This window comes from Paramisgurnus dabryanus, chromosome 4 (genome assembly GCF_030506205.2).
Source record: "Paramisgurnus dabryanus chromosome 4, PD_genome_1.1, whole genome shotgun sequence".
In the NCBI taxonomy this organism is placed as follows: Eukaryota; Metazoa; Chordata; class Actinopteri; order Cypriniformes; family Cobitidae; genus Paramisgurnus; species Paramisgurnus dabryanus.
Window position 1 is genome coordinate 41,104,695 of NC_133340.1, and position 27,654 is coordinate 41,132,348.

The 27,654-nt window shown below is 36.7% G+C and overlaps 2 protein-coding genes across 2 annotated transcripts; both read right to left on the reverse strand.

The window, feature by feature from the left end:
* Positions 1 to 115: 115 nt before the first annotated feature.
* On the reverse strand, positions 116 to 18,522 carry LOC135735532 (putative methyltransferase NSUN7). The gene is made up of 12 exons (XM_073814562.1): positions 18,389 to 18,522; positions 15,580 to 16,013; positions 14,132 to 14,190; positions 13,902 to 14,038; positions 6,566 to 6,718; positions 6,296 to 6,479; positions 5,725 to 5,935; positions 5,245 to 5,388; positions 4,458 to 4,559; positions 4,150 to 4,267; positions 3,840 to 3,939; positions 116 to 1,037 (listed from the first exon to the last, which is right to left on the reverse strand). Exons 2-12 carry the CDS (start codon positions 15,953 to 15,955, stop codon positions 189 to 191), a joined length of 2,433 nt encoding a protein of 810 aa, XP_073670663.1. The 5' UTR covers positions 15,956 to 16,013; positions 18,389 to 18,522; the 3' UTR covers positions 116 to 188.
* Positions 18,523 to 22,122: 3,600 nt separating this feature from the next.
* Positions 22,123 to 27,437, reverse strand: mettl14 (methyltransferase 14, N6-adenosine-methyltransferase non-catalytic subunit). Its single transcript, XM_065254632.2, has 11 exons — positions 27,244 to 27,437; positions 27,023 to 27,111; positions 26,801 to 26,888; positions 26,618 to 26,695; positions 26,121 to 26,208; positions 25,927 to 26,017; positions 24,459 to 24,600; positions 24,213 to 24,305; positions 23,570 to 23,686; positions 23,207 to 23,417; positions 22,123 to 22,718 (listed from the first exon to the last, which is right to left on the reverse strand). The coding sequence occupies exons 1-11, from the start codon at positions 27,307 to 27,309 to the stop codon at positions 22,414 to 22,416; spliced, it is 1,368 nt and encodes a 455-aa protein (XP_065110704.1). The 5' UTR covers positions 27,310 to 27,437; the 3' UTR covers positions 22,123 to 22,413.
* Positions 27,438 to 27,654: the final 217 nt, after the last annotated feature.

Sequence of the window (27,654 nt, forward strand, 5' to 3'; positions counted from 1 at the left end):
CTGGGTTTAAAATAACCTAAAACAACAGTTGTGTTTTTCTATATTTGACCAAGTGGAAACAACCCAGCATTTTTAGAGTTAGGGTTAAATCAACATTCATAACATTAAAGGCTTCTTCTTAAAATGTGTCTTTTGTATGGGATAAATGGGATGTGTATTAATGAACATTTTGTAGCTCAGCGCCATGCTCATGAATGTGAAACCATGGAGTCTGGGCTCTTCCCGATACTGCTGGTTGAAGAAAGAGGGGTGGAGAAACTAGAGGAGGCGGAGGAGTACATACGATTAAGGGATGAAGAGAGGTGTGCACGACTGAGCTGAGAAACAGGAGGGAGAGAGAACTCCTTTTCCAACCTGACAACCTTTGATGCGATAACTTCCTGTTTCGGATTAAGCACTTCCTGTAATGAAATCAGTGCTTCCTCAGATACGGCTCTGCTGTATGTTGACGCTGGAGTTCTGAAAGTAGTCGGTTTGGTTTGAGAATTGTGTTTGGGAGGTGCTGTAGTGTGTTGAGATGGCCGAAGCTGCAACAGTTTCTTGCTTGATGGCTGATGAGTCCTGCTCTGATGTTCTTTATTAGTGTGGGACTTGCTCGTCTTTTTTCTCCTAGACTGCTTAGGAGCTTTAGTATGAGGCTTCTGGGGTTTTGATTGCTTCTTTTGAACAGTAGGATATTGAGTTATTTCATTGGATGCTTGGTACTGAACATAAGAAGGTTTAGTAGAGCTGGAAGTGCCATCCATAACTGAAATCTGATCTATGGGACTGTGATTCAGAGAAGTGTGATTTTGAATGGTTTCAGTTTGTCTGGCAGAAGCGGTAAGTATGTCGTACTCCAGACTCAGACTGGTCTTCACCGGTGTGATTGGCTTAATCAAAGAGACCGAGGGAGGAGCTAGTAAGGAATCTTTTTGTTTTTTTCTCTTTTTCTGTTTCTCTCCGTTCAGAGGGTCAGGAGGCATCAGCCCTCCCAGCAAACCTTTAGCAGCAGCTCGTGCCAAAATATCCTGCACTGTTTCCACATCGGCTGGATCCTGCTCAAAGACACATATATACGCAGAATTATTACACAAATAATAAATCCCAACGCTATCTCATGAGAATTCGTACACATTTTACGAGTTGGCTAATTTGTATTAATTCATATGACCACATTCGTAAATATTGGTACGATTTGCCTTGACCCTGTGACGTTGGGGTTAGGTGCGGGATTAGGGTTCGGTTTTGTTGTTGTTGTTTTTTTCATAAGAATCGTACGATTTTGCATGATTAACTTCGTATGAATTGATACGAATTAGCCAACTCTTAAAATATGTACACTCTAAAAAAACAAACGGTGCTATATAGCACCAAAACAATTGCTTTGGATCGTAACGATAGAAGAACCATTTTAGTGCCATATAGCACCGGTGAAGAACCAGTGAAGCACCAGTGAAGCACCAGTGAAGCACCAGTGTAGAACCATATAGGGGCCATATAGCACCACATATGGTTCTACATAGCACTATATGGTTCTACACAGGTGCTTCACTGGTGCTTCACTGGTGCTTCACTGGTTCTTCACCGGTGCTATATGGCACTAAAAATGGTTCTTCTATCGTTACGATCCAAAGCAACTGTTTTGGTGCTATATAGCACCGTTTGTTTTTTAGAGTGTATGTTTTCTCGTGAGATCAGGCTGTACATCCCAAACATGACCAAATATGTACTTCATTGTGGAGATTTATGTTATTGTATGTCATCAGGACTATAAAGGCGAAATTTAAATAAGATACTACAGACAAATTGTTTTTCACAAATCAATTGTTGAAATTTGGATCTTTGTTTTGTTTTGGATTTTTCAAAAGGGATCATAGAGGATTCTTACATGTTTATATTTGTATGTACATTAGTGCATATAGATTAGAACCTGCATGAATTAAATTAATCAGAATGCTGATTTTTGTTGTCAGGATTTTTTGAAAAACCAACTAAAGGAATTTGACGTGGCCAAAGTATCTGGGGCCTATAAAGCATCTATAAAACATGTATACACACAGATTTGATTGTAAAATGTGCATATGCAAAAATCCACGGCAAAGTCCATAATTATACAACTTATACAACAGCGCTACATCAGGGTCTGAGCAGACGTACGTACTTTTGCTTGTCCGATTGTTGCAGGTTTTTGAAAATATAAGCAATTCTTGCTGCTCAAAAATGATTTAAAACATTGCCAGTTGCTCTTCTATATGTCAATGACATTAATTAGGCATCGTTTCAATGCAGAGATTTGAACTATTATGCTGCGTACAATGTCAAGATCATTTGCAATTTATAGATTTCACTTTCTGTACCTGCGTTTTCTGTGAACACGTTCATTTTATGAATCACACGTACACACACACACACACACACACACACACACACACACACACACACACACACACACACACACACACACACACACACACACACACACACACACACACACACACACACACACATGTAATTTTGAGAAATGGACATAAGATCAAATTTAGGATGTTTTTAGGTTGCATTTTATAAGTAAGCCCCCCTTGTATTGGGGGCACCCTTAAGATACTACACTCTTAAAAATGAAGGTGCTAGAAAGAGTTCTTTTTAGCTACCCCATAGAACCTTTTTGGGTTCCCCAAAGAACCTTTCAGTCAACCTGCTCCTTTTTACTTTTCCAGAGTCTGTTTTTCACTATAAGGAACCTTTCGTGCAACAGAATGGTTCGGTGCATGTTTATGGAACCATACAGCCCAGCAAAGAACCTTTTAATGGGGACATATCATGAAAATCTGACTTTTTCCATGTTTAAGTGCTATAATTGGGTCCCCAGTGCTTCAATCAACCTAGAAAATTAGAAAAAGATCAACCCAGTAACTTAGTTTTGGTAAACCATTCTCTGTAAATCAAAAATAGGTCATTGGAATTTAGCTCCCCTTGTGATGTCAGAAGGGGATAATACTGCCCCTTAATCTGCACTATCCAGCCACTGCACTGCCATTTAGTACAGAGATCAGCTCATTTAAATTTAAAAGGACACACAAAATTTTTGCTTGCACCTAAAAGTGTCAATTTTCACATGCTATAATAAATTATCCATTTGATATTTTGAGCTAAAACTTCACATATGTACTCCGGGGACACCAAAGATTTATTTGACATCTTAAAAGTCTTGTGAAATGTCCCCTTTAAAACCTTTATTTAGGAGTGTACTTGATACAGTTATATATGGCCTTCCGCAGATAACTTTGTTTCTTCTGCACTGTGTGTTCCTCAATGGATGCTAATGTAATCAGACAGAAGTGTTCATTATTTAGTGAGAACCGGAGATAGCCTATGCTGCTAGTATTTAGGACATGAGAGTGTGTGTGTGTGTGTGTGTGTGTGTGTGTATGGGTGTGTACACATTTCTTATTACTTTTCTTTAAAAAATAAATAATTAAAAACATGACAAGCATAATGCATAATTTCAAGCGGGTCTTGTGGGAATTCATACATACAATAGTTTACAAGTTGTCGAATTCGTATGATTCGTACAAAGTGAATTGTGCAAAAACATAAGAAAACAACAATAATGATACCCCACCCCTAAAACCAAATGTCACGGGGCGAAAGCAATTAATACAAAAACCTATGCATTTGGTCTTACTGTACGAATTCATACAAATTAGCCACCTCATAACATACGTATCAATTGCCATGAGATTGAGTTAATAAATTACAAAACTGTTCTGTTTCTAAAGGTCTATTATGAATATAAACTGCCATTATATCAAAGTTTTTTAAATCTCTTTTCCTTCAATTCATTCTGTTTTGCTCACCCCTCGCTTCATCACGCAGAGAAAGCAGCCATTTGTGGAGTCAGATGCTTCTGTTTTGAAAAATTTCTCTTCCCTGTCGCCCCATCCTGCACTAACCAGCCTGAAAGTATAAGAGTAAATTTAGCACACTTACAGTAAATCAACCATATTCATTTGTCATAACTCACCCCCCCCCGCCATATCCTAACTCCCTGTCCCTTATGGTGGATTAACTGCTGTTTCCATGGATACAGCAACTTTAAATCCTTATAGTTAGTGGTGTGTGAAAGGAAGGATTTAATATCTGGACAGCGTGAGTGTGTGTGTGTACCTGAAGGGAAGTGCTTTTGCTTTACTTTCTGCCTTTTCCAGCGCTCTCTTCACCAGTAGTTCATTCTCCTCTGGATACACCGAGCATGTGCAGTACACAACAGCTTTCACCTTAGAAGCTGTGGTTCAGCAACACATCATAACACACATCATTTCTAAATATGTGCAATATTAAACTAAAGTAGAAAGAAATGGAAGATATATGGAGATTGTTCCCACATATTGTTTTCTCATTCTCACTTAGTCAGAGCTTTAGGGATGTTAATTTTGATGTCAATGATCGTGTGTGTGCGTGTGTGTGTGACTCACAGGTGAGCGCACGGCTGAGGTATTGCATCTGTTTGGCAACCAATTCCTCCAGCTTACTGTCAGAGATGCTACCTTTAGATAAACCATGTAGCAGCCCTCTATCTGTAAAACAGAATACTAATGCAACACTTTTTTGAAAATATTTTCATTTTCCAACTCCCCTAGAGTCAAATATTTGATTTTTACCATTTTGGAATCCATTCAGCTGATCTCCGGGTCTGGCGCTAGCACTTTTAGCATAGCTTAGCATAATCCATTGAATCTGATTACACCATTAGCATTGCACACAAAAAATAACCAGAGAGTTTCAATTTTTTTCCTATTTAAAACTTGACTCTTCTGTAGTTACATTGTGTACTAAGATCGTCAGAAAAATAAAAGTTGCGATTTTCTAGGCAGATATGGTTAGGAACTATACCCTCACTCTGGTGTAATAATCAAGGACTTTGCTGCCGTAACATGGCTGCAGGAGGTGCAATGATATTAAAAAAGTCCCCTGCTTGAAAGTTACTAAGGGGGCTATTTTCAGGCGCTGCGTAATATCATTGTGCATCCTGCAGCCATGTTACGGCAGCAAAGTCCTTGATTATTTCTAATCAGATTCAATGGATTATGCTAAGCTATGCTAAAAGTGGTAGCGCCAGACCCGGAGATCGGCTGAATGGATTTCAAAATGGTAAAAAACTAATATATATAAATGGAGTGTCCCTTTAATAGAAAAAGTTTCAAACATGCATTGATTTTATTTTATTTTTGGTGTATTTTAATCCTCTTTGTATTGCCGTACCTCCATTTTCATTGAGGATGAACTCAACAGGGTTGCACAGTGCTGATGCCGAACACTGTGGAAGCAGAACAATCACCTGAACCTTCTGAATGCGTGAATCCCATTCATTCAGCTCATGAAAGTCATCAGACAACAGTTTTACATCTGAAAAAAAGATACATAACACCTCAGAAATCTACTGTAATTTCAATATACTGTCAAGAGAAGTCCAGATTCTATTGGGAATGGGGCTTGTTTGTTTAGGTGATTTCAAATATCAACATCGGCTTTCAGGGATCATGCACCCCGCCTTTAAATAAAATGCAACTTTATATTTATAATTATAGCAACTCCTCACAAGTCAAGAAAATTGTAATTAATTGTAATCGCAAGTTCATTAAAGTTGTACAATTTTCAATTCCGTCCATTGTTCGTGATATGAAACTATACATTTTGAAAAACACATATTTATTTATGAGCATTTGGTAAAGTAACACTCACTTGTGCAGCCAATAGAGGACAAAGTTGTTTGTAATTCCTCTTGAAATGTGGGGTTAAAGACCCCACATACACGTACAGATCCAGACCGGGCAGCAGCTTGGACAGCCACATGGGCCACAGTAAGAGTGGAGAAGGACCCCACCATCATAACATCACTCTTTTCTGCTAACAGTGGACGAACCGCACATGCTACAAGACTGCGAGATTTATCCTGGGTTTGTAAACACATATGCATGTACATGTTTGACATACTCTAGAATATGCTGGGTTGTTTTCAGCCCGTAATATGAAAACATCTTTGGATAAACCTATAAAAGGTCCATAATTTGACCCAACCATGTGTCCCCTGTCTGTGAAATTTAGCTTTCACATTAATTTCAATCTTTGACATGAGTCAATATTAAAGATATTTAAAAGAAAGCTTTTATATTAAAGAAGGTTCTATTTTCACAAAATGTTTTTTTTTATATTATAGGATGATTTTATGTAGAAAACCCTAAATCACAAAAATGACAGGCTTGGTCACATATTTTAACATCCCAGTATTTTAAGTAAGAATAAGTTCTGTTACCTGTATTATGAGTATGTATTCTGTTATAAGTTTGCATTTCTCCAGTCGTTTTTGGACACTTCTGGGAAACAGTAGTACATTAGAGCAGTGTCTGTCTTTACAAAACACATTTCCTAAAAGCTGTGTGTGTGAATCCACCCGAGTATAACCTTCTGTCCTCAGAACCTCACACACGTTTTCGATGCTGTATAGACAAGTAAACAAACATATGACAGGTGTACATGCTAAATAATACATTTAACATTTAAAAATAATATGCACACACTTCACCTCGCTTTAAGGGTGTTGATCCATGCGTAGAGAGGTAGTGTTTGCTTTCTTCGATGTTTTCCCCTGACAACCTGTGGCAGGAAGTTATCAATGGTTATCAAATTCTGCTTTATTCTACAGTGAGCCAGACAGGCGTCCAGTTTTGTCTTGAACCTGAAATACACACAAACACACAATTTCTAAGACAGTTTCTAGGTTTTTAAGTCCCACAAGCTGTAGATTTCTTCAAAGACTTAAGAAACACCACAAGAGGATTTATTGCTCAGATATTGCTCTTTTACAGCTCAGGATACTTAACCCACAATGGGACAGTGTTGCCTGCAGGCAAGAATTTTTGGCTTGCTAAAATAAAATCCAACACCCACATCATGAGCTCTTTACCAAGAGGGAAGGGCATAGTAGTTAGCAAAAAAAAAAAAAAAAGATAATATGTGACCCTGCCTGAACGTCTTATATTTTGATAATTTGATCAAAGGTTGATTTCATTCAGTTTCATTCATTATCATTTTATTTCAATTTTTGACATGACCTTACTTATTCAATAATAAAGATATCAAGGTTTTTTTTCACATAATGTTATTTACATTATATAGGAAGATTTTATATAGAAAACAAAAAATGACTAGGGTTTTAACTGGGTTTTACAAGTTACATGATTTACTGGGAACATTCTTTTTAGCATGCATGCATTCACATGTGAAGCAATATTTTCTCAACCTTTAACGTATGTTTTATCAAAATAAATTATGTTATATATGTTGCATGTAAATAAGCAGAAGAAGTCGGGGATGTGCAATGGTACAATATTGCCTGAAGGCAACAACTATAAAAACAGCTTGACTTTTGATTAGATGTAACCAGGGTTCTAAATTAACACCCGCCAACCCGCCAAATGCGGGTTAAAATTCATTTTGGCGGGTGTTAATAAAAACTTACTAGCCAGTTTGGCCGGTGATGCATGAGGCATTGCATGCTTGATACATAAAGCTCTGTTCTCGGTCATTTATCCCTCTGGCAGTACTTCCTACATGAACACTGTGCCGTAATGCTACGTGATGATGTTTAATACACCAATTGCCTGCGCGCAGTTTGCAGCGAAACCAGCGCGAGAAACCATGGAAACGAACTGACCGCGTCCACCAGAAAACTAAAGGATGAAGGAGAACGAACGGGCAGAGCAGGGAGGATAGACACACAGGGGTGGGGCATGTGCTCCGGTGTAAATCTCAAGTTTAAATTTTAGCAGTTAACTAGTGTATTCCTTTACAAAGATAATAGCGGCAAAACAGATCTATATGCAATGTAGTTACCCAATTTACGCTTGTAAAGCGATGAAGCAGTCGCACTGATGCGTGCACGCATGTATCCATGTCCACGCGCTTCTTTGCGTTCATCCGCGCACGCAACTGCATCCAAAAGGGTACGCCACGCGAATGAGTATTTATGAAAACATGACGAGAAGTATGTTTCTTAATAATACTGATAATCTTATTTTGACTCGATCATTATTGGCTTCTGTAGATGTACATCAAAATGTTTTGTGCAAAGCAGGGAAATGGAAGAAGAAAGGAGAGATCAGGCCAGCTGACAGTCTTGCCTGGGCCCGGGACAAGATAATCTTAGAGGGCCCCCCACCCCTTACTTTTTACAGGTAACAAGACATTTGGCGTTATCAGATTCAGGACCCACGAATATTGCATATTATACATTGTATAAAACATTTAGTTAAAGGTGCCGTTCGTAATTTTTAGAAGGATCTCTTGACAGAAATGCAAAATAATATACAAAACTATATTATCAGGGGTGTATAAAGACCTTTTTATAATGAACCGTTATGTTTTTATTACATTAGAATGAGACGTTTTTATCTACATACACAGAGGGTCCCCTTACGTGGAGGTCGCCATTTTGTGCCGTCATGTTTCTACAGAAACCTTTAACAGACAAACTTTTTTTATTAAGTTGTCTCTGACGATGACATGTTTTACTGTAGCTTCTCTATGCATTTCAAAAGCGAGGGGGGAGCAGTGGATTGAGCCGTTGGTTGCAATTTGCAACCTCACCACTAGATGCTTCTAAAATGTACACACTGCACCTTTAAATGTAGTACACTGAAAAAAATGATTCATTGAATTTAATAATTTTTTTAAGGTAAGTGGTTGCAATCAATTTATTTAAGCTACATTTAAACAAAAAGATTAGTAAAGTAAAATAAAATATAAAACTTTTGTTTAAATGTAGCTTAAATAAATTGATTGCAACCACTTACCTTAAAAAACGGATTAAATTCAATGAATAATTTTTTTCAGTGTACTGACGCTGTATACTAACACAAAATATCATAATCACGTATAAATTATGAACAGACTATTGGAAATATCAGTAAAACAACCTCAGCTAATACTATGCCGTGTTTGGACTAAAAATTGAATAAATATTACTCCTCTCTTTAGAAATTTGAAGTAAACATATAACTCAATCAATATTTCTCTAAACATGCACGCCTTTGAACCAAAAGCCCAGAGGAATATTATTTTGTAAAGAGCTTTCATGATGAGCATGCATTACATTTTTCTCAATGAATGCAACTGAGAGTAGAGCCCTGCATTTCAGCCCAAGCCCGACCCGACCTTTTTACACCCCTCAGGTCGGGTTTCGGCCAATTTTAACGTCACAGCTGCTGATAGGCGGGCGGACCTCAGGCTTATTTAGGCTTCTCCATCTTTTTATATTTTTCAATTTAATTAAAATAACATTTTGACAGACGATGATTGCAAAACAAACGTAGTAAGACTTTTAACTATAGCACGAGTCCGCTATAAGCACAGCCAGCCACACATTTACAATGCAGCTGTTGCTTATTTAACAGCAGGACCTTCACCGTACCGGGAAAAAATATTAATGGAGGACTAGATTAAAACCTTGGATACTGCGCATAATCTATGCAAACAGCATCCAAGACATAATCTATAATACATATATTAATGCATAGCGAAGTTGTAAGATAAGGCAGGTTGCATGTTTATTCGTTTCATGTTTATTTCGTTTCGTTTTGTAGCTATAGCCCTTTTCATTTTTTTATTTTTGCACCCGTTGCAGCTGCGAGCAGCAGAGCAATCTGCCTCCGCTTTTTAAAAATAGTGTGTTTATAATAAACGTTTAAACTAACATTGTGATATGCTGAAAAAATATATTTTATATAGTTATTCCTATAGACAAGTGAAGTGTTGATTTAAGAGTTCAATTCATCAAACATGTCGTCATCTTGCTGTCGGCTGCGAACCGCTTGTTGGAACAAACAAAAATACTCTAAAATGTAAATAAAAAAAGAAATATAACTATTTTGCCATTTAAAACAAATCTGAACTGCTTTAATTGCTGCAAGAGTAGTACAGCTGTGTAAGGAATCTGTGTAAGGAGATATTTTTTGCTATTTCTGCGGATTTCTTTTGCAAAATCTATGCGGAATTTTGCAGAATAATTAAAAATGTTTTAAAACGATCTGAGAGAATGTGCGCTGTGAATATTATAAAACAATAAAATATTTTATAATTACATTTTATTAAACCTGAATTAAACTGGACCAACATGAACCAACAGATAATGAACAATGTGCTGTCACGACCATAGAGTTTTATATAAATTACATATATTACTGTCTACAGTGTAACAGTAAAAAGAAAAGGCTTCTCATAATGAATGTAGCCTATATCAAGATAATTTCATCTGTTTAACAACACCATGTATATTTATCTTGTAAACGGATTTGAAATAATAAATAATTGTCGCGTCACTTAGCAATAGAGAAGATAGCGAATTCATTATCTTCTCCGCGGAAAGTTTTATTTCAAATTCAAGTTTTACATATTAAATATTAAATAGTTTGTGCTTTCTCTCATAAAAACCTCACAGCAAACAGCACAGACTTCTAAACACACGCGATGCAGTGACTATATCTGCGGTCACAGATTCCTAATGGGAATAATTAGGAATTCAATTTTCCTCTATAAGGCCTATATTTTATTTTTTTCTTTTATTTTTTGAGCACCGGACTTGTGCTGAGTCTGACAGGACATTTTGAGCGTACTGAACTTCAAATCAAATATTTTCTTTATTTTTTATCAATTATTCCATAGGTTCCAGTTCTGGGCCCCCACTCTGGGCCCCCCCCCCACCCTGGGCCCGGGACAACAGACCCGTTTGTCCCCCCCTGTCGGCGGGCGTGGGAGAGATGATGAGTTAAATGGAAGACAAACAACATCCTCAGCCTGTCAGGTCTCAAACATTAGAGGAAAAATCTCAGGAAAACCTCTTGTCAAGTCTATAGAATTGCATTGTTGCTGAGAAAATCAACAGATTTATGCGTTATACTGTTCTATATTTTCAGATATGAAATTAATATTTAGTTTACTAATATTTAACTCTAGGACACTAACTTACATAACAGTTAGCAGTAACTATGACTGAGATTATTTAATATAGCAGTCATAAAATGACTGGTTTCTTAAAATATTCTTGTAAAAATAAGTTATCAATCATTGCTATCATTGTATAATGTAGAAAATATTTCTCTGCTGTCATTATTATTACCAAACATGTTATGCCATTTATGCCTCCAAACATGTTAATAATGTTAGGTATGTTGAATATTACACTTAAATATTTTTAACTACATATTTATCTTTCGCAGTACCTGTTGCACTGTAGAATAGTGTGTTAAGCAAAGGATATTGTAAAGAAGTGTTGCCCCTTTCTTGCACACAGCAGGCTTTCAAAAAAGTGAAAAAAAATGGGGGGCCTGTGCCCCAGTAAAGCTTTATGTCTATCAACAGAGAAATGAAGAAAGCTTATGTTTCATCACAAACATGTTGTCATGTTTTGTCAGGATTGTTGCATGCATTCGAAAGAAAAAATAATCATTGTTGCATTCAGTGGCACTCTAAATTTCTTTTATTTTCACCGGGAAAAATTTGGCTAGTGGAAATACTGATTGGCTGGTAACTTCAAAAAGTTACCTGCCACTTTGGCTGGTGGTCAAAAAAGTTAATTTAGAACCCTGGATGTAACATGTAAATGTAATACATTAAAAGATTTCAAAGAGTAATGCAAATATCTTCTCTAACTACTTAAGGCAGATTGATGTTTTTTTTTATATTAAAACTCATTGCATGAAATTGGACCCATAGTACAATGCTGCCTTGAGGCAACAAACTCCAAAATGCCTCAAAACTGAAAAAACACATAAATAGCTCTTTGGTTGAATATGATTAAATCATGGACAGTGGTTCCACATGTTTGACTCACGTTTTCTTAACATGAAACATTTAAGCTACACAAATACTTCATTCTCTGTTACATTTCAGATACCCTCAAGGGGCGGGCCCCACTGATGGGGAATAGGACCAGTACAATGGGGCATGAAAAACGGAAGGAAATTTTGTCATTTTTGTGATCTCTATTAATTCCTTTATTGACCAAACACTTAAAACGACACATTTAAAAATAAGCCTAAGTTAAAATAACATATGTTTGTGAAGAAAATGGCACGCAGAACCATCGCCTACAATTATGAATTAACATCAGAAGTGACAAAGACTGAAAACTAGAGATTTGGTACCTGCAGAGAAAAGACAGACAGTGGACCTTATCAACCGAAAACCCAACCGAAAAGAAGTATGAGACAAAATACAAACCCGGTTACATTACTATTATTTACTTTTGAACAAAGTCTTATTATATGCAAAGTGATAATACATTTGCGCGTTTATTTTATTCTATTGAAAGTGTTTAATTCTATTATGTTTTAAAATATGATGTGATTAAACAACAGTTAAACTTAAAGCCTGGTTGATTACCATTTGGGGCAACAAGTGTGGGCCGACAAGTGGGGCTCGGACTCCAAAGTGGGCAATGGCAAAAAAGTTGGAGAAACACTGTCCTAACCCATAGCCCAGCTCTAAGCCTAACCTCAAGCTACAATAGTTTAAATATCTGAAAAAAGTTTAGAAACCAATACATAAAATGACATCCGATTCCTAACCCAAATCTAACCCCAACCTCAAGCAACAATAGTTTAAAGATAAAAATAAATTGGACAAACCAATACATAAAATGACACAAAAAACAATATATAGAAATTTGTGCTGAGTACAAAAATACATTTGTGCTCAATGACACGAAAAAAAGAAAGAGGAAAATCTTGTCCATAAACAAAAAAAAATGACTACTAGGGTTTAGGTTGAAGTTCTACATTGACTTACAGTTACATTTTGCAGGTCCAGACTGAAAAAAACACAAACTTACCACTAGAAACGTCCATTAACAATCTCCAAACAATGAATTGTATTTTCTTCTTCCCTTTGTTTCTAAACTGCTCGAAAAAGTAGTTGCATCGCAACTTCACTCACACCTTTCTTCCAATAACTTCCATGATCCCTATCAGTCTGGTTTTCGGAAAGGACACAGCACAGAAATGGCTCTATTAAAAATCACCAATGATCTTCTCACATCTTCTGATTCTGGATATATTTCTGTTCTGATTTTGCTGGATTAAACAGCTGCTTTCGATATCCCACCACATGCTGATATCACGGCTGTCATCAATTAGCATTAATGGTACTGCTTTGTCTTGGTTCACATCCTACCTCACTGATAGAAAATATTTTGTCACCCTTCAAAATTTCAAATCCTCTCTCTGTTCTCTCTCTCAAGGTGTCCCTCAAGGATCTGTCCTTGGTCCGGTTTTCTTTAATGTCTATCTTCTACCTCTAGTTGGTTCACCATCCATTCTAAAAATCCCCGCACAAAGCTTATTTATTGATGGAATCACACTAACTCCAAATCAACTTATTAGAAATGTAGGAGTATTATTTGACTCATCCGTGAATATAGGCTCAAGAACTAAGATTGCATTCTACCACCTGCGCAACATTGCCGGATTACTACCTGCACTTAGCTTCAAAGATACTGAAACTCTAATAAATGCACTAAATCACTTCCCGTATTGACTATATTGCATCTCTCTTCCAGGTCTGCGCATGAGATCAATCAACATGTAAAGAGTCATAAATTGCACCAAAAATGTGCATACATTTTTTTTGTGTAATTAGAAAACATATATTGATTGCATTGTATCAATATAAAAGTAAGTAAGTAAGTAAGTAACATAGTACAGGTTTTACGCAGTAACAAAACATATTTCATTAAAATATCAACATTATCATTTATCTTTCTTCTAAAAAAAGGTCATTAATAAAACATGAGACAATTGTTGGCATAATTTGTTGAGATCTCATTCACTTTAACAGAATAAAGGCTGAATGAATTTCCGAATTACCTATACAGGCTGTCCTCTACCTGCCTTACTTCCTTTATAAGTCCCCCCTCTGCTTTTTTCATTGGTTCTCTGGGTTGGAACTTTCTGTTCAGAATGTCATAGAGTAAGACCATCACAAGAGCCATAAGGTCATCTGGCTGAACATATACAATATACAAACACATGAATCACATTCAAAGCAATCAAGATTAAAAGATAAAAAAATATAAAATCTATCATTGCAGACTCACCATTTGCTGTGAACGGTAAAAGAGGCTGTCAATCAGGATGTCTTCTAGAAGGTCTTGGTCTGCGAATGGGAGAGTGAGATACTAGTAGGGGGTTAGATAGCAAGATTGACTTTTAATCAAATCAGGGTTAAAGGTCTATTTCAGACCTTCAAAAAAAAAAAACATTTTACCAGTACCCCAAGACCATAAGCCAAGATCCAAGCCAGACTACTTTTGAAAGGTCTCAGAATCAAGACCACTATTTCAAACACAACAACAGTTTCTATCTGTACAGCAAAGATTGGTTGTAACGCAACAGCACACCAATAAGACTAAGAGCTAAAAGCCCAGTCATATACTCCAGAGAACCTAAATACCCAACAGCAACGATGTGAGAGAGTTAGAAAACTGAATTTAAAGCAGCAGGATTCCAACTTAGTTTGACTGAATTTCAGGACCAAAATCAGGAGAGCCGTCTGCCCTCATGCTGTCTTTAAAATAGTCAAATTTCAAAACTGTAGTAGGTGTGTTGCATCTTTATAAGCTGTTGGTTTCTTTAATCATAGGCTTGTATGGTAGTTTTTTGTGCGATATGTTAAATTCCACACGAACTGAACATAATTTATACATAATCCCGCTATAGATGTAACATTATTTTATTGGTTTTGAATCCCTCAAGGCAAACTGACCTCATGCTCAGGTTCAATCCATTAAAATGTTACAGGAGTAAATCAACACTGTCTGATCTGACATGCCTGCACTACACTTAAGAGCAAAGGGATGTCCTTAAAAAAAAAGTTAAAAGTGCTTCCCCTAAGCAAGAAGTTTGAGAAAGTGAGGGAATAGATAAGAGAGAGAGAGAGAGAGAGAGAGAAAGAGAGAGAGAGAGAGAGAGAGAGAGAGAGAGATGGTGAGAGAGAGATGGTGGGGGCGAGAGGGAAGACTGGGAAAGATGACAGAGGAGAATGACAGGGAACAAAGAATGGAGAGCAGAATTGTTATAAAACAAAACTAAAAACAAGTCCAATATAAAAAAAAAATCTTGTTGAATTCATGTTTTTGAAGCAACATTCAGAGTGGCTGTATATTCTGACTAACAGGAATGCCAGTTTATGACCCGTCCTCATTGCACCTCTTGAGTCCTGTGTCAGAGTAGCTGAATAATTGATGTTATGGATTTGTGGGTCACAAATAGAATGACATCAGTAACCAAGAGGGGCATTTACTGCACACTGTAAACCAAGGATAATCTGGATACAATAGTTCTTGCCAGCACTGTTTTTATGACACTGTTTTTACATTGTTTTGAACAACTTATACTTTAAGCTGCTTATGCATGAGATGTTTTACACACTCCTGAAGAAGAATGATAAAAATAAATATAGTTTCACTGTCATACTCATTTGAGACCTAGTATAATTGTAATATGGTCGTCATAAAATGAAAGTGAAGTTTATTTTGTCACTTACATTTTAGGGCGTTAAATGCCAGATCATACGCCCAGTGCTCATTCTGATTGACGCCGGCATCACCACCGGCAACAAATCCAGAGCTATCTTCTACACCACTGGACCCATAGCGAATGAATCCGCGCACAAGGTCTTTCTCGGCATGAGTCTTCTGGAAAATAGCTGCAGCTTGAGAGTACACGGAGTCAGGGAATCCCAAATGGCCTTTCTCCCTCTCCATCCTGACTACGTTCCTTACTAAGGGCACTGTAGCAGGCTTTTTAAGGGAGTGAGTACATATTTTTTCTGTGGGTCCCTTAGGAGAAGATGGAGCGTGTACTTTATTTTTAGGGGCTGATTCTTGATCCAGTAAATTCAGTGAGGGGATGTGAGGCATATTTTAATCCAAAGTGAAGCTAAAAGTCAGTTTTACAGTTCCAGTGGAGCCAAAATCTCTGAAAACATAATTAAACATAAAAACAAATTTATTTTAGTGATTCATGCTGATTCATAAAACATCATTTAGAAACATATTTCTCCTTCACTGTAAAAAAAGCAGCATAAAGTTCAAAGTACTTGGTTTTGCAAGTCAATTGTAACCTCCCTATCATTACTTGTCACAATTGTTTAACTTAATTTGTTAATTTGAAGTAACAAAAAAATATATGTTGATTTCACAAAAATGCTGCATTTATTTTTACAGTGTGTATATTCTTCAATTAGAATAACTCTGTCCATGGATTGAATAAATAAATAAACATCCTATATATAAACATTTGCTTGAATGTCACAATTACCCCTGCTTTTAGTACAAATATCTAAAAATTCTTAAATTGAGATACATTTACTTGGTAAACAAAGTGGTTTTCCCTATTTAAAGACTGTTACATGAGTAGTTACATGAATAAGTATGGTGGCACAAAATGAAACTAGGTGATTTTTTAAAGGATAAAAAAATGATAACTATATTGTATGGTGGAAGAGCACTTAAGGCCAGGGTATACCTTTTTTCCGCGTTTAGCTCACGCCCGCACGCGTCCGCGAAGCTTTCCAAGTATACCCCCCGCGGCTACACGCGGATGGCCGCGTTCGACACTATACGCAATACAGTACAAATGATTTCTTATTCAAATTATTACTCTTCCAGGTCGTCAGGGCAGCACTGATTTGGCGACATTTACAGTACATTAAAACATTAGGATAGGTGAATAAAAGTAGCCTATCTACCATTGCAAACACAGTTTAGAACAAACAACAAGACAACAAAAAACAGGAATCAAACATTATGGTAACGAACATTCTCCACAGCTTTCTGTTCTTGGAAGAAGTAAAAATGAAAGAAAAAAAACGAAAGTGTGTGTGCAAATGCTTTCTATTTCCTTTGTATAATTGTTTGTAGTGGAGTGTCCTGTCTAAATATTTTCACGCGCATGCGCTGTTGAAAATGATGTGATGCGGGAGGCACGCATACGCGGACATCCCTAGTATACCGTCGGCTTTAGTTTGCAGCACTCCGACCTCGGGTGCAGTAATATTGAGCGAGAGGGGGAGTAGTCAGGAGTGATTATGTTGTTGCACGCCGAGGTGGAAGTGCTGCAGATTAAGTGCTCTTCTTCCATAGAATATAGTTCACATTTTTTATCCGCTTAAAAATCGCTACGTTTAATTTCGTGCCACCATACTTACACCTGTAACTACTCATTTAAAGGTCTTTAAATATGGATAAGTGTTTGGTGGCTTCTAAATTCATCTCTGTTTGGATCCTAAGGAATGAATGGGGCTAGGCTAAATGCTAACACATTCATGACACGCTGTACAAAGATTAAGTGCATGCATTGAAAAAAGATAATTATGTATTCATTCGTCTAAGTTGAGGTAAGAACAAAGTAAAATATTTAAAAAAGGTGGTGTTTTCCTTTAAGCCCTTTTTACTCAAATAAATTATGAAAATCAAGAGGTTAGTACTTAAAAAAGTAAAAAAATTGCCTTAAATTGAACTTAAATTGAATTGAAGTTTTTTTTCTCTTACCCCATGGGCATATTTTTACTTATTATAAGCATAAACCGCTTAAAATCTTTGGTAACACTTAACAATAAGGTTAATTAGTTAACATAAATTAGCTACATTAGTTAACATGAACTGCACTTATACAGCATTTATTAATCTTTGTTAATGTTAATTTCAACAATTACTAATACTTTATTAAAATCTTGTTAACATTAGTTAATGCACTCTGAACTAACATGAACAAACAATTAAAGATTAAATTTTTATTAACTAACATTAACAAAGATTAATAAATAATGTAACAAATGTATTGCTCATGGTTTGTTCAAATTAGTTAATACATTAACTAAGGTTAACTAATGAACCTTATTGTAAAGTGTTACCAAATCTTTTTTTGTCTGTTATACCCAACAATTAAAACTTCCCCATTTATGTTGATAGAATCAGCATTTTTATAAAAAATGCATTGCTCGATTTCATTGAAATATGAAGTGACATAAGACATCAAGATACAATTTTCTGAGAGTAGCTTTTACCAAACTAGTATTTAAGAACTGTAATTCTCGAAAGTAACTTAGCCAACTTTTATTAAAAATCTCAACACATCATTAAAATAACACATCACTATATCTTTATAAACTATTACCACACGCATCTTACATTACACAAATACATCCAAGGTCATTATCAGATCATTTTAGTGTGTTATGCTTTAACAAGAAATAATAAAAATTCTAAATTCTCAAATTAAGTCAGCTAAATGCACTCACTTAAAAAAATCCCCCATAAAATACTTAAATTTTGTTCAATTTCAATACATACCTCTCATAATGTAAATGCACCCGGCTTGGCAACAGGCATGAAGATGAGTACAGTACGTGTGGATGAGATGATCTCTCTCTCATTCTGGCTCTGAGATCATGTGTCACTAGGACAACAAACACACTTGCTCTTGTCAACAGTGTGAATCTCTCAAAAGATAGTAACTCAGCTATCAGCAGCTTATCACTACTTCTCTATTACACATAGACACAGATTGAAACACTCCACTTTCGTTTCTGTTGAGGTTTGAGACAAAGTAGATTGTGCTGTTTTTATGACAGGTTGTGTGTCAGGATCTTTCAAGTGTGTTTGTCGTATCTCTTAACCACTTTTTGCATGCTGTGTGAGTGAAGTTTAGTTAAAGAACAGGCTGTTGGCATTAAGAATAAGCAGACTCCAGAGTAACGCTTAATTTCTGCCCATCCGAAAGCCTCTCATGCTTGACGTACATCGGTTCCAATGAGACACAATTAGCCTGACGTTTGCATTCATCATGCTGAATGATTCATTGCTTAGGGCACAAAACTGATCTGAGTTCAGCCTCCCTCAGTTACCACCACATCAATGCAGTAGTTTCCATTAACTCAAAACTTTTATGAAGTTGACAGCCAATTGACTGAGTCTAATTAAGCCCCACCCATGTGGTTCCTTATGCCTATGCTGCCTTTGTTTGACATTTTTTTAGTGTCATCGTTTTCTCATCCTTTTGTTGTTCTAAACCTGTATGTATTTCTTTTTCCTGATGAACACAAAAGAAGATATTTTGATAAATGATGGTAAGCACATTGTAACAGTTGACTTCCATAGTAGGAAAACAACTACGATGGCATTTAATGGTTTCCGTCAACTGTGTGCTTATCATCATTTATCACAATACTTCCATAATATTTGTTTTCAAGTCAATGGTCAATCAGCTTACCATCAGAACAACACGAGGATTAGAAAATGATGACTTTTTGGGTGAACTATTCCTTTAACTGTTTAGTAGAACAAAACAATGGGAAAATGATGGTTGATGAGAGACTGCTTAATAAATAATGTTGGTGCGCACTGCTATACATGTCTGTGTGCTGAATTAATAATGCACTGCGTGCCAAAAACACAGTTTGGTTTTCCTCATTAACCCATTTCTCAATGCATCAGGAACAGATTGGTGTGTCCGGTGACACCACGGGTCATTCATCTTTCTTGGAATTTCAAATCAAACAATGCACCATCACTCAAGCTGCTAAATGCTTAAGAAGTGCATTTTGCTGATCTCGACTTTGGGTTGCAACAGTAGCCTACACTAACATATGGGATGGTAATGTATTTGCTGGCGTGAAACAATGACAGCAGGCCCATTGCTAAACAGATTCTAATAAGTTAAAATGAATGTTGCCTGTGTTATGCACATTGCATTCAAACAGACAGCAGGTGTTTGTCTGGAGGTTATTTTAAGTTTTAATGCCTTGACAGCAGTGCAGAGACAACTGTAATAGTTATTTGTCATCATTAGTTGAAAATGTTTAGCCTAAAACTTTAGAAATTTTGCTTCACAAACCTAAAGCTGTTATTATGCAGTCATGTGAAAAAATTAGGACACCCCATTACATTTTCTGTTCTTTATTAAGAAATATTTACATATCACTGGATTTCATTTTGTTTTTATTTTTTGTCTGGAAAAGAAAGTGATTTAGTTGCAGGTTAACCAGAAAAACTGACATAGTTTTACTCAATAAACAAAAGATTAACAAAAATGTGAATTGTCACAGAGGAAAAAGTTAGGACACCCTGCCCTCTAATAGCGAGTGTTACCCCCTTTGGCTGAAATTACTTCAGTGAGACGCTACTTGTAGCCATCTACCAGTCTCTGACATTGGTCTGAGGAAAGTTTGCCCCACTCCTTAATGCCATTTTTTTTAGCTGTGAGATATTTGATGGGTTTCTTGCATGTACAGCCCGTTTCAAATCAGCCCACAGCATCTCAATGAGATTCAGATCTGGGCTTTAATTAAATAAAAAAATATTCTGGGTCTTTCCAGCTTTATATGGCATTGGATAGTGCCAGATTTTTAAAGGGACACTTCACTTTTTTGAAAATATGTTCATTTTCCAGCTCCCCCAGAGTTAAACATTTGATTTTTACCATTTTGGATTCATTTCAGCCGATCTCTGGGTCTGGCAGTACTACTTTTAGCATAGCTTAGCATAATCCATTGAATCTGATTAGACCATTAGCATCGTACTCATAAAGAGACCAAAGAGTTTCAATATTTTTCCTATTTAAAACTTGACTCTTCTGTAGTTACATTGTGTACTAAGACCGACGGAAAATTAAAAGTTGTGATTTTCTAGGCCGATATGGCTAGGAACTATACTCTCATTCCGGTGTAATAATCAAGTACCATGGCTGCAGCAGGCGCAATGATATTACGCAGTGCCAGAACATAGTCCCCTTGGTAACTTTCAATAACAGGGGACTATTTGAGCATATTTAAAAAAAATCTCCAAAAAGTGCATCCATCCATCAAAAACAAATCTATTTGGCAATTAAATGTCTTCTGAGACGAAGTGATGGGTTTTTATATTTTGAACATGGCAATGATCACTGTCTTTCGGTAACAGATCTACACATTTAAACAAGTGTGTCAAGTTAAAATATAATTTTTTTTATTTTAAAAACCCATCACTTTACATTTAACAATCAAATGTAGTTTTTGATAGATTGGTGCTCTTTTGGAACTTTAAAAATGGGGCACTATTCAATGCCATGGAAAGAGCAAAGATATTTGACAACCTGTGCACATGCACAGTAGCTGAGTAAAAATGTGTTTTTAGTGCAATTTGAACTTAAGAAACAAAAGTTATGGTAGAGTTGATGTCAGGAGCAATTTTAGAGCTACAATTTTTCATTCCCCCTACAGGACTTGAAAATGTCCATCGAGTGGCACGACTTTCCTAAAAGTACTTTGATCATAGTAATATATAATTTATAGTACAACAGGGCATGGTTCATAAGTGGCAGCCAGTGACTTCTTTTTTCGAGGGCGCTTGATGCGAAGGTCGTCACAACATGTATGTAGCCCGTCATGTGTGTGGTTCGTAATTTCAAAATATGTGTTCTGCGCATCGAGAGATCCTGTGTGCATCACGTGTCTTGTCAATATAAGTGCCTGCTGCAGATGCATCTAAAGGGTTTATGATAAAAGAGACGCTCTCTTTTAACAGATACTGGCATAATCTCATGTGTAATCAGACTTTACTGTTAAGGGAGTGCCTTGCGTGTATTTTGTGAACGTGAGCGTCTCTTTTATCATAAACGGTTTTGACGCGTGTGCAGCAGGCACTTATTTTGACAAAACACGTGATGCACACGGTTCACATGACATGATGTAACAAACACATATTTTGAAAACACACGACACTCTGAACACTTATTTTGAATTAGCGCCCCTCCGCAGTCACGAGCCGCCACTGAGATTTACATGTGTAAAAGTTGAAATGCATACCACTGAATGTTTAAATTCATGGGTAATAACAAAATTGTAATAATCAACGCCTGGACAAGAAATGTCCTGGTTTTCATTTTGAAAAATCTGCTCATACAGAAGCAATAAGCCCCTTAAAAAACAATTACCAAACTTAACCTTGCTGCCCTCCACAGGAAACACAGGAAATAGGCTCATAACAAACTAAGACGGCGTCAACCTATACATAAACTAATTCAATAAATGTGCAAATATAAGAACAAATCATAAAAAATTCAAAACAATGCTTTAATTTTTTTTTCATTATAAAACGTAGGTTTAATGAGTCATAAGGTTAAAACGTTGTAATGCATCTGTGAGTTTGTCATCCCAGATGAGCTATTACTTAGCTCTGCTATTATGTAATTTAACATTCATTAAAATGTATTCCTACAAATGATACACTAATTAAACAATATAAATCCTACGGAAACTTATTTCACGTTTCAGATACAAAAATATCACAAATCAAATCACAATTCTGCTTTCAGTCACATGAAAAAGGCATGCTGTACATTATCGTGGATTAAATCCACGATGTGGACCACCCCGGCCTCTGAATCCACCTCGATCTCCGCGGAAGTTTGGCCTGTTTCTCTCTCGACCACGATCTCCTCTTCCAGCAGATGGACCGCCTCTTCCTCCTCGCTGTGCCCCCCCACCCCTTTCTGACATGGATTTAGGAGGTGGGGATTTGGGGCGGAGTCTCTCAATTTCCTCAGTACAACCAGACAAATAAGAGTTGGGCTCACCAAAGTGGCCAGAGTACGCTTCTGCATTAAAGTTGCTATTGGTCAGCGTGGGACCCACAGTCAGCCAACCTAAGAATTACATGACATTAGATGAAGTGTCACATAAAAACTAAATCCATAAATAAACAGCATTGTCTTTTAATTTATGCAATAATTCCATGTGCATACTACAGTTTAACTGTAACTTTTTGGTTAATGTAATCTTCATTACTTTTTTATCAAAGGCGGGGTGCGTGATTTTTGAACAACACTTTTGAAAAGGGAGTCGGGCCTAGTATCAAAACACACTTGTAGCCAATCAGCAGTAAGGGGCGTGTCTACTAACCGACATCATTGCCTGGTTTGCGTGTGTGTGGGGCGGGTCTATCAAAAGAAGGTCCAGATTCTATTGGGGTAGGGATGTGTTCATTTAGGTGATTTCAAATGTCAAAATTGGCTTTTAACGATCATGCACCCCACCTTTAAATCCCCATAGTGTTTACAGAGGTGCAAAAAATAGGATTCACTAAATAAATGTGGTTGTCACTCCCAAACCTATTCAGTTGGGATGAACTAACCTGGTCTGATGGTGCTGTCTCTGCCGAACAGGTGCAGGCGTCGACGGCCGAGGCAGAAATGTTCAATGATGTGAAAAATCTCCACTGGCTTCTCAATATTTCCCATCTCTGGCTCTTCTGTAATGATCAAGTCTATATCCACATTAGCATGAATAAAGTCGCCATCTGTGCTCCGTCTAACTGTTCCTTTGATGCCCATCAGACAGTGCTCCTGAGGGTACACACAGAAAAAGACAGAAAAATTTAACAACATGAAGCATTTCTATCTCAAAGCAACTATCAGTGTGCAACTATCGGCAACACATTATTGTGTCTTGCCTACCACTGCGACGAATAAAGATATGGCTTGACATTGTCTATTACCTTGGTCCTCTGGAACACAGCTTTAGGGTCCAGCGTTTTGGTCTTGCCAGGGTTGTTTTTGTTAGTCTTGATCCAACAAATGTCCTCACATCGCCTAAAACCCCACTTCCTGAGACACTGTGAGAGACGACACAAAGACAGACCTAAAGATGAGAGCTGCAAACCTTTGCTAAACTTTATCTCTCTCAAAGTAACGCTAGTATACATCAAATATAGACAGCGTTCTTATGCAAAGTTAACATAATCGTATAGCTCTAAATCAGTAAAAACACAGGAAAGTAATACTTTATACAGAACTGAATCACAAAAAGAAAACAGATAGAAACATTTCTTGAAATATCTCGCATTAAAGGTGGAGTGCACAATATTTGAAAAAAGCTTTGGAATAGGGAGTCGGGCCGACTACCAAAACACACTTGTAGCCAATCAGCAGTAAGGAATGTCTCTACTAACCGACATCCTTGCGGGGGTTGCGTATGTGTGGGGCGGGTCTATCAAAAGAAGGTCCAGATTAAATTGGGGTAGTGGCGTGTATGTTCAGGTGATTTCAAATATCAACACTGGCTTTCAAACATTGTGCACTTGGCCTTTAAGCACAGGATTATGAACAGGAGAGGTGATTTGAGCATGTGAGTTTGTGTACCATTCGACCGAGATCAAGGCCTTCTCCTGATCCACACCAAAGGAAGACAAAAGAGCGAATAGCTGATATTTCTTCTATATCCAGCTTCATGATCTTCATTAGTCATAAAAAGCAGAAAATAAAACATTTCAGCATTTATTATATAAAAATACGCACAAATAGGGACGCATTTGGCAAGTGCCATATGCATGTTTTTTTCAAACCACACATATGGTACAATTTAAGAAAAAATTTGCAGCAACTCACATCATCCCAATTCCAAAAGCGCTCGTTGGCAATGATGCCTGACTCTCTGTAATATTCCTCTAATGGGGGCTCTATCAGAATCACATCAAACTTACACCCCAGATCTCTCAGATCAAACGTGTCCATATCTGCCTGCAGATACCTGGCTCACAAACAAACAAAATATTCATGAACACCTGCAAATGAGATACAGTAGAGACCAAAACATGATTGTTTTGCACTTTAAAAGAACAAAATACACACAAAATAAACATATTTTTGCCTCATAAATGGGTTAATCTATAAACAAATTAATCTATTGCAGAATAAAGGTTTTTGTTTATATCATATATGTGTGTGAACTGTGAATAATAATTATGTACTGTATATATATAAATATGCACACATGAATGTATAATTTTAAGAAGAAAAAAAAAATATATATATATATTGGGTTGGGCAAAAAAATAGATTTTTCGATTAATCATTTTTTGACGTGGTTGATTCAAAATCGATTTTCAAAGGCCACAAATCCCCAATGTACCCAAGTGTACCTAAAATGAAAGAGTTTAATATACAGATTTGTGACTCTTAATTTCTTTTTATTACCCTTGTAAACTTATGTTCACGGTTCTTTTTTATAAATATAGTATTTGTATTAAATCTTTATTCATTGAGTTGAATCAAGTATAAAAATCTTTTTGAGAATTGGAATTGAAAATCGAATCGAGAATTGAATCGGTTTGATAGTTTGTGAACAGGCTTTATGCCCAGCTGCACTACTTCCTGAACTTCAGCCAGCTCCTTGTTTCCTGTCTGCCATTATTGGACAAACTGATTAATCCAGGTGTGCCTGACCTCAGTAGTAAAAAAAAGATGTGTTTTACTACTGAGGTCAGGCACACCAAGATTAATCAGTTTGTCCAATAATGGAAGACAGGAAACAAGGAGCTGGCTGAAGTTCAGGAAGTAGTGCAGCTGGGCATAAAGCCTATTGAAATAGAATCTATCTGGAACTTCTGAATCGATACCCAGCCCTAATATTTATATATTAAGTATAATATAAATTATACATAAATATACAAATGTATATACACATGTAAACATTTCTTAAATATATGCATGTGTGTGTATTTATTTATACAAATTTATTATGAACAGTACACACATATTTATGATGTAAACAAAAACTTTTATTCTGCAATAGATTAATCGCGATTAATCGTTATGAAACCCTACTGTGAACCGAGTAAGCAACAAATAGTAAACTATTATTATTTATTGGCTTTACAGTTTTATAATCTTAACCCTGTCTATAACCATATTTTTAAATGAGACTTTGACTGTCAGACTTTAGCCACAACTGTACATATAGTATGCAAAAAAAAAAAAAGTGGGTGGAATATAAGGAGAATAAAAACATATCTTAATGTTACAGTGTCTGAAAAAGATTGTCTCGGTTTCTATTCATGACAGTAGGTTCTCTTACATGGGTGGGGTGTTGGTGGCAGCAATGAGCTCATCTTTTAGCCGGATTAGCTCTCTTTGTTTGGGGTACTCTTCAAACCTGTCCGCCAAACCTAAAGATGAGAAAAGTATTCAGGTAGATAACTAACCTTAGAGTTGGGGAAAAAGCACATAAGGGAAAAATAAACAACCCCAGATAGAGATCTGAACAATTACCTCCATCTCGGATGAAGTTTTGAGGTCTATGGCCTGTGTCTACGAAGTGCTGGCAGTAGTCATTGTGAGGATTTAGACTCTGTGTCCCCTTTGAGATAAAAATGTGATGAGCTTGATCTATAGGCTTATACAGTATGTCATTAATAGTTATTATATCGTATACATAAATGTATCTTATATCAGTAGTACACACATAATTTATTTTTAATAAATGATAAGAACAGAACTATGAAAAAATTCACAAAGTGAAACAGGATAGTCAACTTTATTATAACTGTTGGATCATAAAAAGATACGTTGTTTCAGAGGTGAAGCAAGTTGCATATATTAAAGACAAATACTTTTTCTTAATTTGAATTATGTATGCCAGGATTGTGGATTAACAGACAATGAAGCATGAGTTACTGAGCAAGAGAATTACTAAGAGCAAATCCTTATTATTATTCACAGCCGATATACGTGTTAAATGTGTTATATGAATGTGTGCATAAATCTACCTTTAGGAATGTGCTTGAGTCTTTGTACACCTCTTCATACGGCCCGCTCTCTTCCTGCTGCTGAGGCTCAACAACTTCCTGTAACATCATACAGCAGATCCAAGATCAGTTACATACAGCCCTTACATGATATTATTAACTATATAATCTCATAATTACAGCTACTGAGGAGCATCAATTCACCTTCTGCTCCTTTTGCTCCACATCCTCTTCTGGATCCTCACCCTCGTTCTTTCTTTTTACAGAGGGAACTGATGTATCAAATGATGACCTACAGCACCATAATAAAGATCAGTAAATTGATTTTATATTGAAGCAATACAGCATCAGGTGGAATTTGAGTGACAGGTCTCTTTACTTTCTGTTCATATATTCTAAGCATGTGTTTTTAAAAATCAGTCATGCCTGCATGTTTCTCTCGTCTCTTCGATCTCTTTCAGGTCGTCTTTACTGCTGAGAACTGCACCAATGCTGTCTGGACTCTCTGCCCCGAGCTGCAAAACAAAACCTTAACGTCACCTAAATAATCCCAATCTACATTGATAAACACTAACGTTACCAGCATTATTTTGGTCACGTTCGCTAACACTGGCTTTGTGAAGCAAACAAAAAGTTGCATTCTTTACCTGTTGTGCGAGAAGCTGTCGTCGGAGCTTCTGCCTTTCTCGTATTTCTTGCAACCGACTATTCATGTCAAGACTGTTTTGCGGGTATTTTACGTCTTATGTAATTATTTACAAAACAAAATTAGTGCGGCAAAATTTCAGCGAAAACGTAACATGAGGAGTCGTCGCATGTATTGTACGTCACCGCAAGGCCAGACGTAAAGTATGACGTCACTGCAAAGAATATTTTTTTACGTTCAGTTCTGTTATATTTTACTAACACAAGAGGGCAGACAGGAACTTCTCTTGGGACTTATCATGCTTGATCAGTCAGTTTACACCGGAGACACGCACGGTCCATCAGCAATATCAATTAGACGGTGATAACGATAACGTTAACGACAGGCTGTCATTTAAGTTAAGGTTCTGAGT

Bases quoted from the DNA above. Each gene is read 5' to 3' on its own strand.
- LOC135735532 (XM_073814562.1), bottom strand. From the start codon at position 15,955: ATGCCTCACATCCCCTCACTGAATTTACTGGATCAAGAATCAGCCCCT. The intron at 4,268-4,457 runs GTGAGTCACACA...GCTGAACCACAG, and splicing joins CCTCAGCCGTGCGCTCACCT to CTTCTAAGGTGAAAGCTGTT. The intron at 1,038-3,839 runs GTGAGCAAAACA...GTCTTTGAGCAG, and splicing joins TCTGCGTGATGAAGCGAGGG to GATCCAGCCGATGTGGAAAC.
- mettl14 (XM_065254632.2), bottom strand. From the start codon at position 27,309: ATGAATAGTCGGTTGCAAGAAATACGAGAAAGGCAGAAGCTCCGACGA. The intron at 26,209-26,617 runs GTAGATTTATGC...TTTATCTCAAAG, and splicing joins ACTCAAGCACATTCCTAAAG to GGGACACAGAGTCTAAATCC. The intron at 22,719-23,206 runs GTTAGTTCATCC...TGTAATTCTTAG, and splicing joins AGACAGCACCATCAGACCAG to GTTGGCTGACTGTGGGTCCC.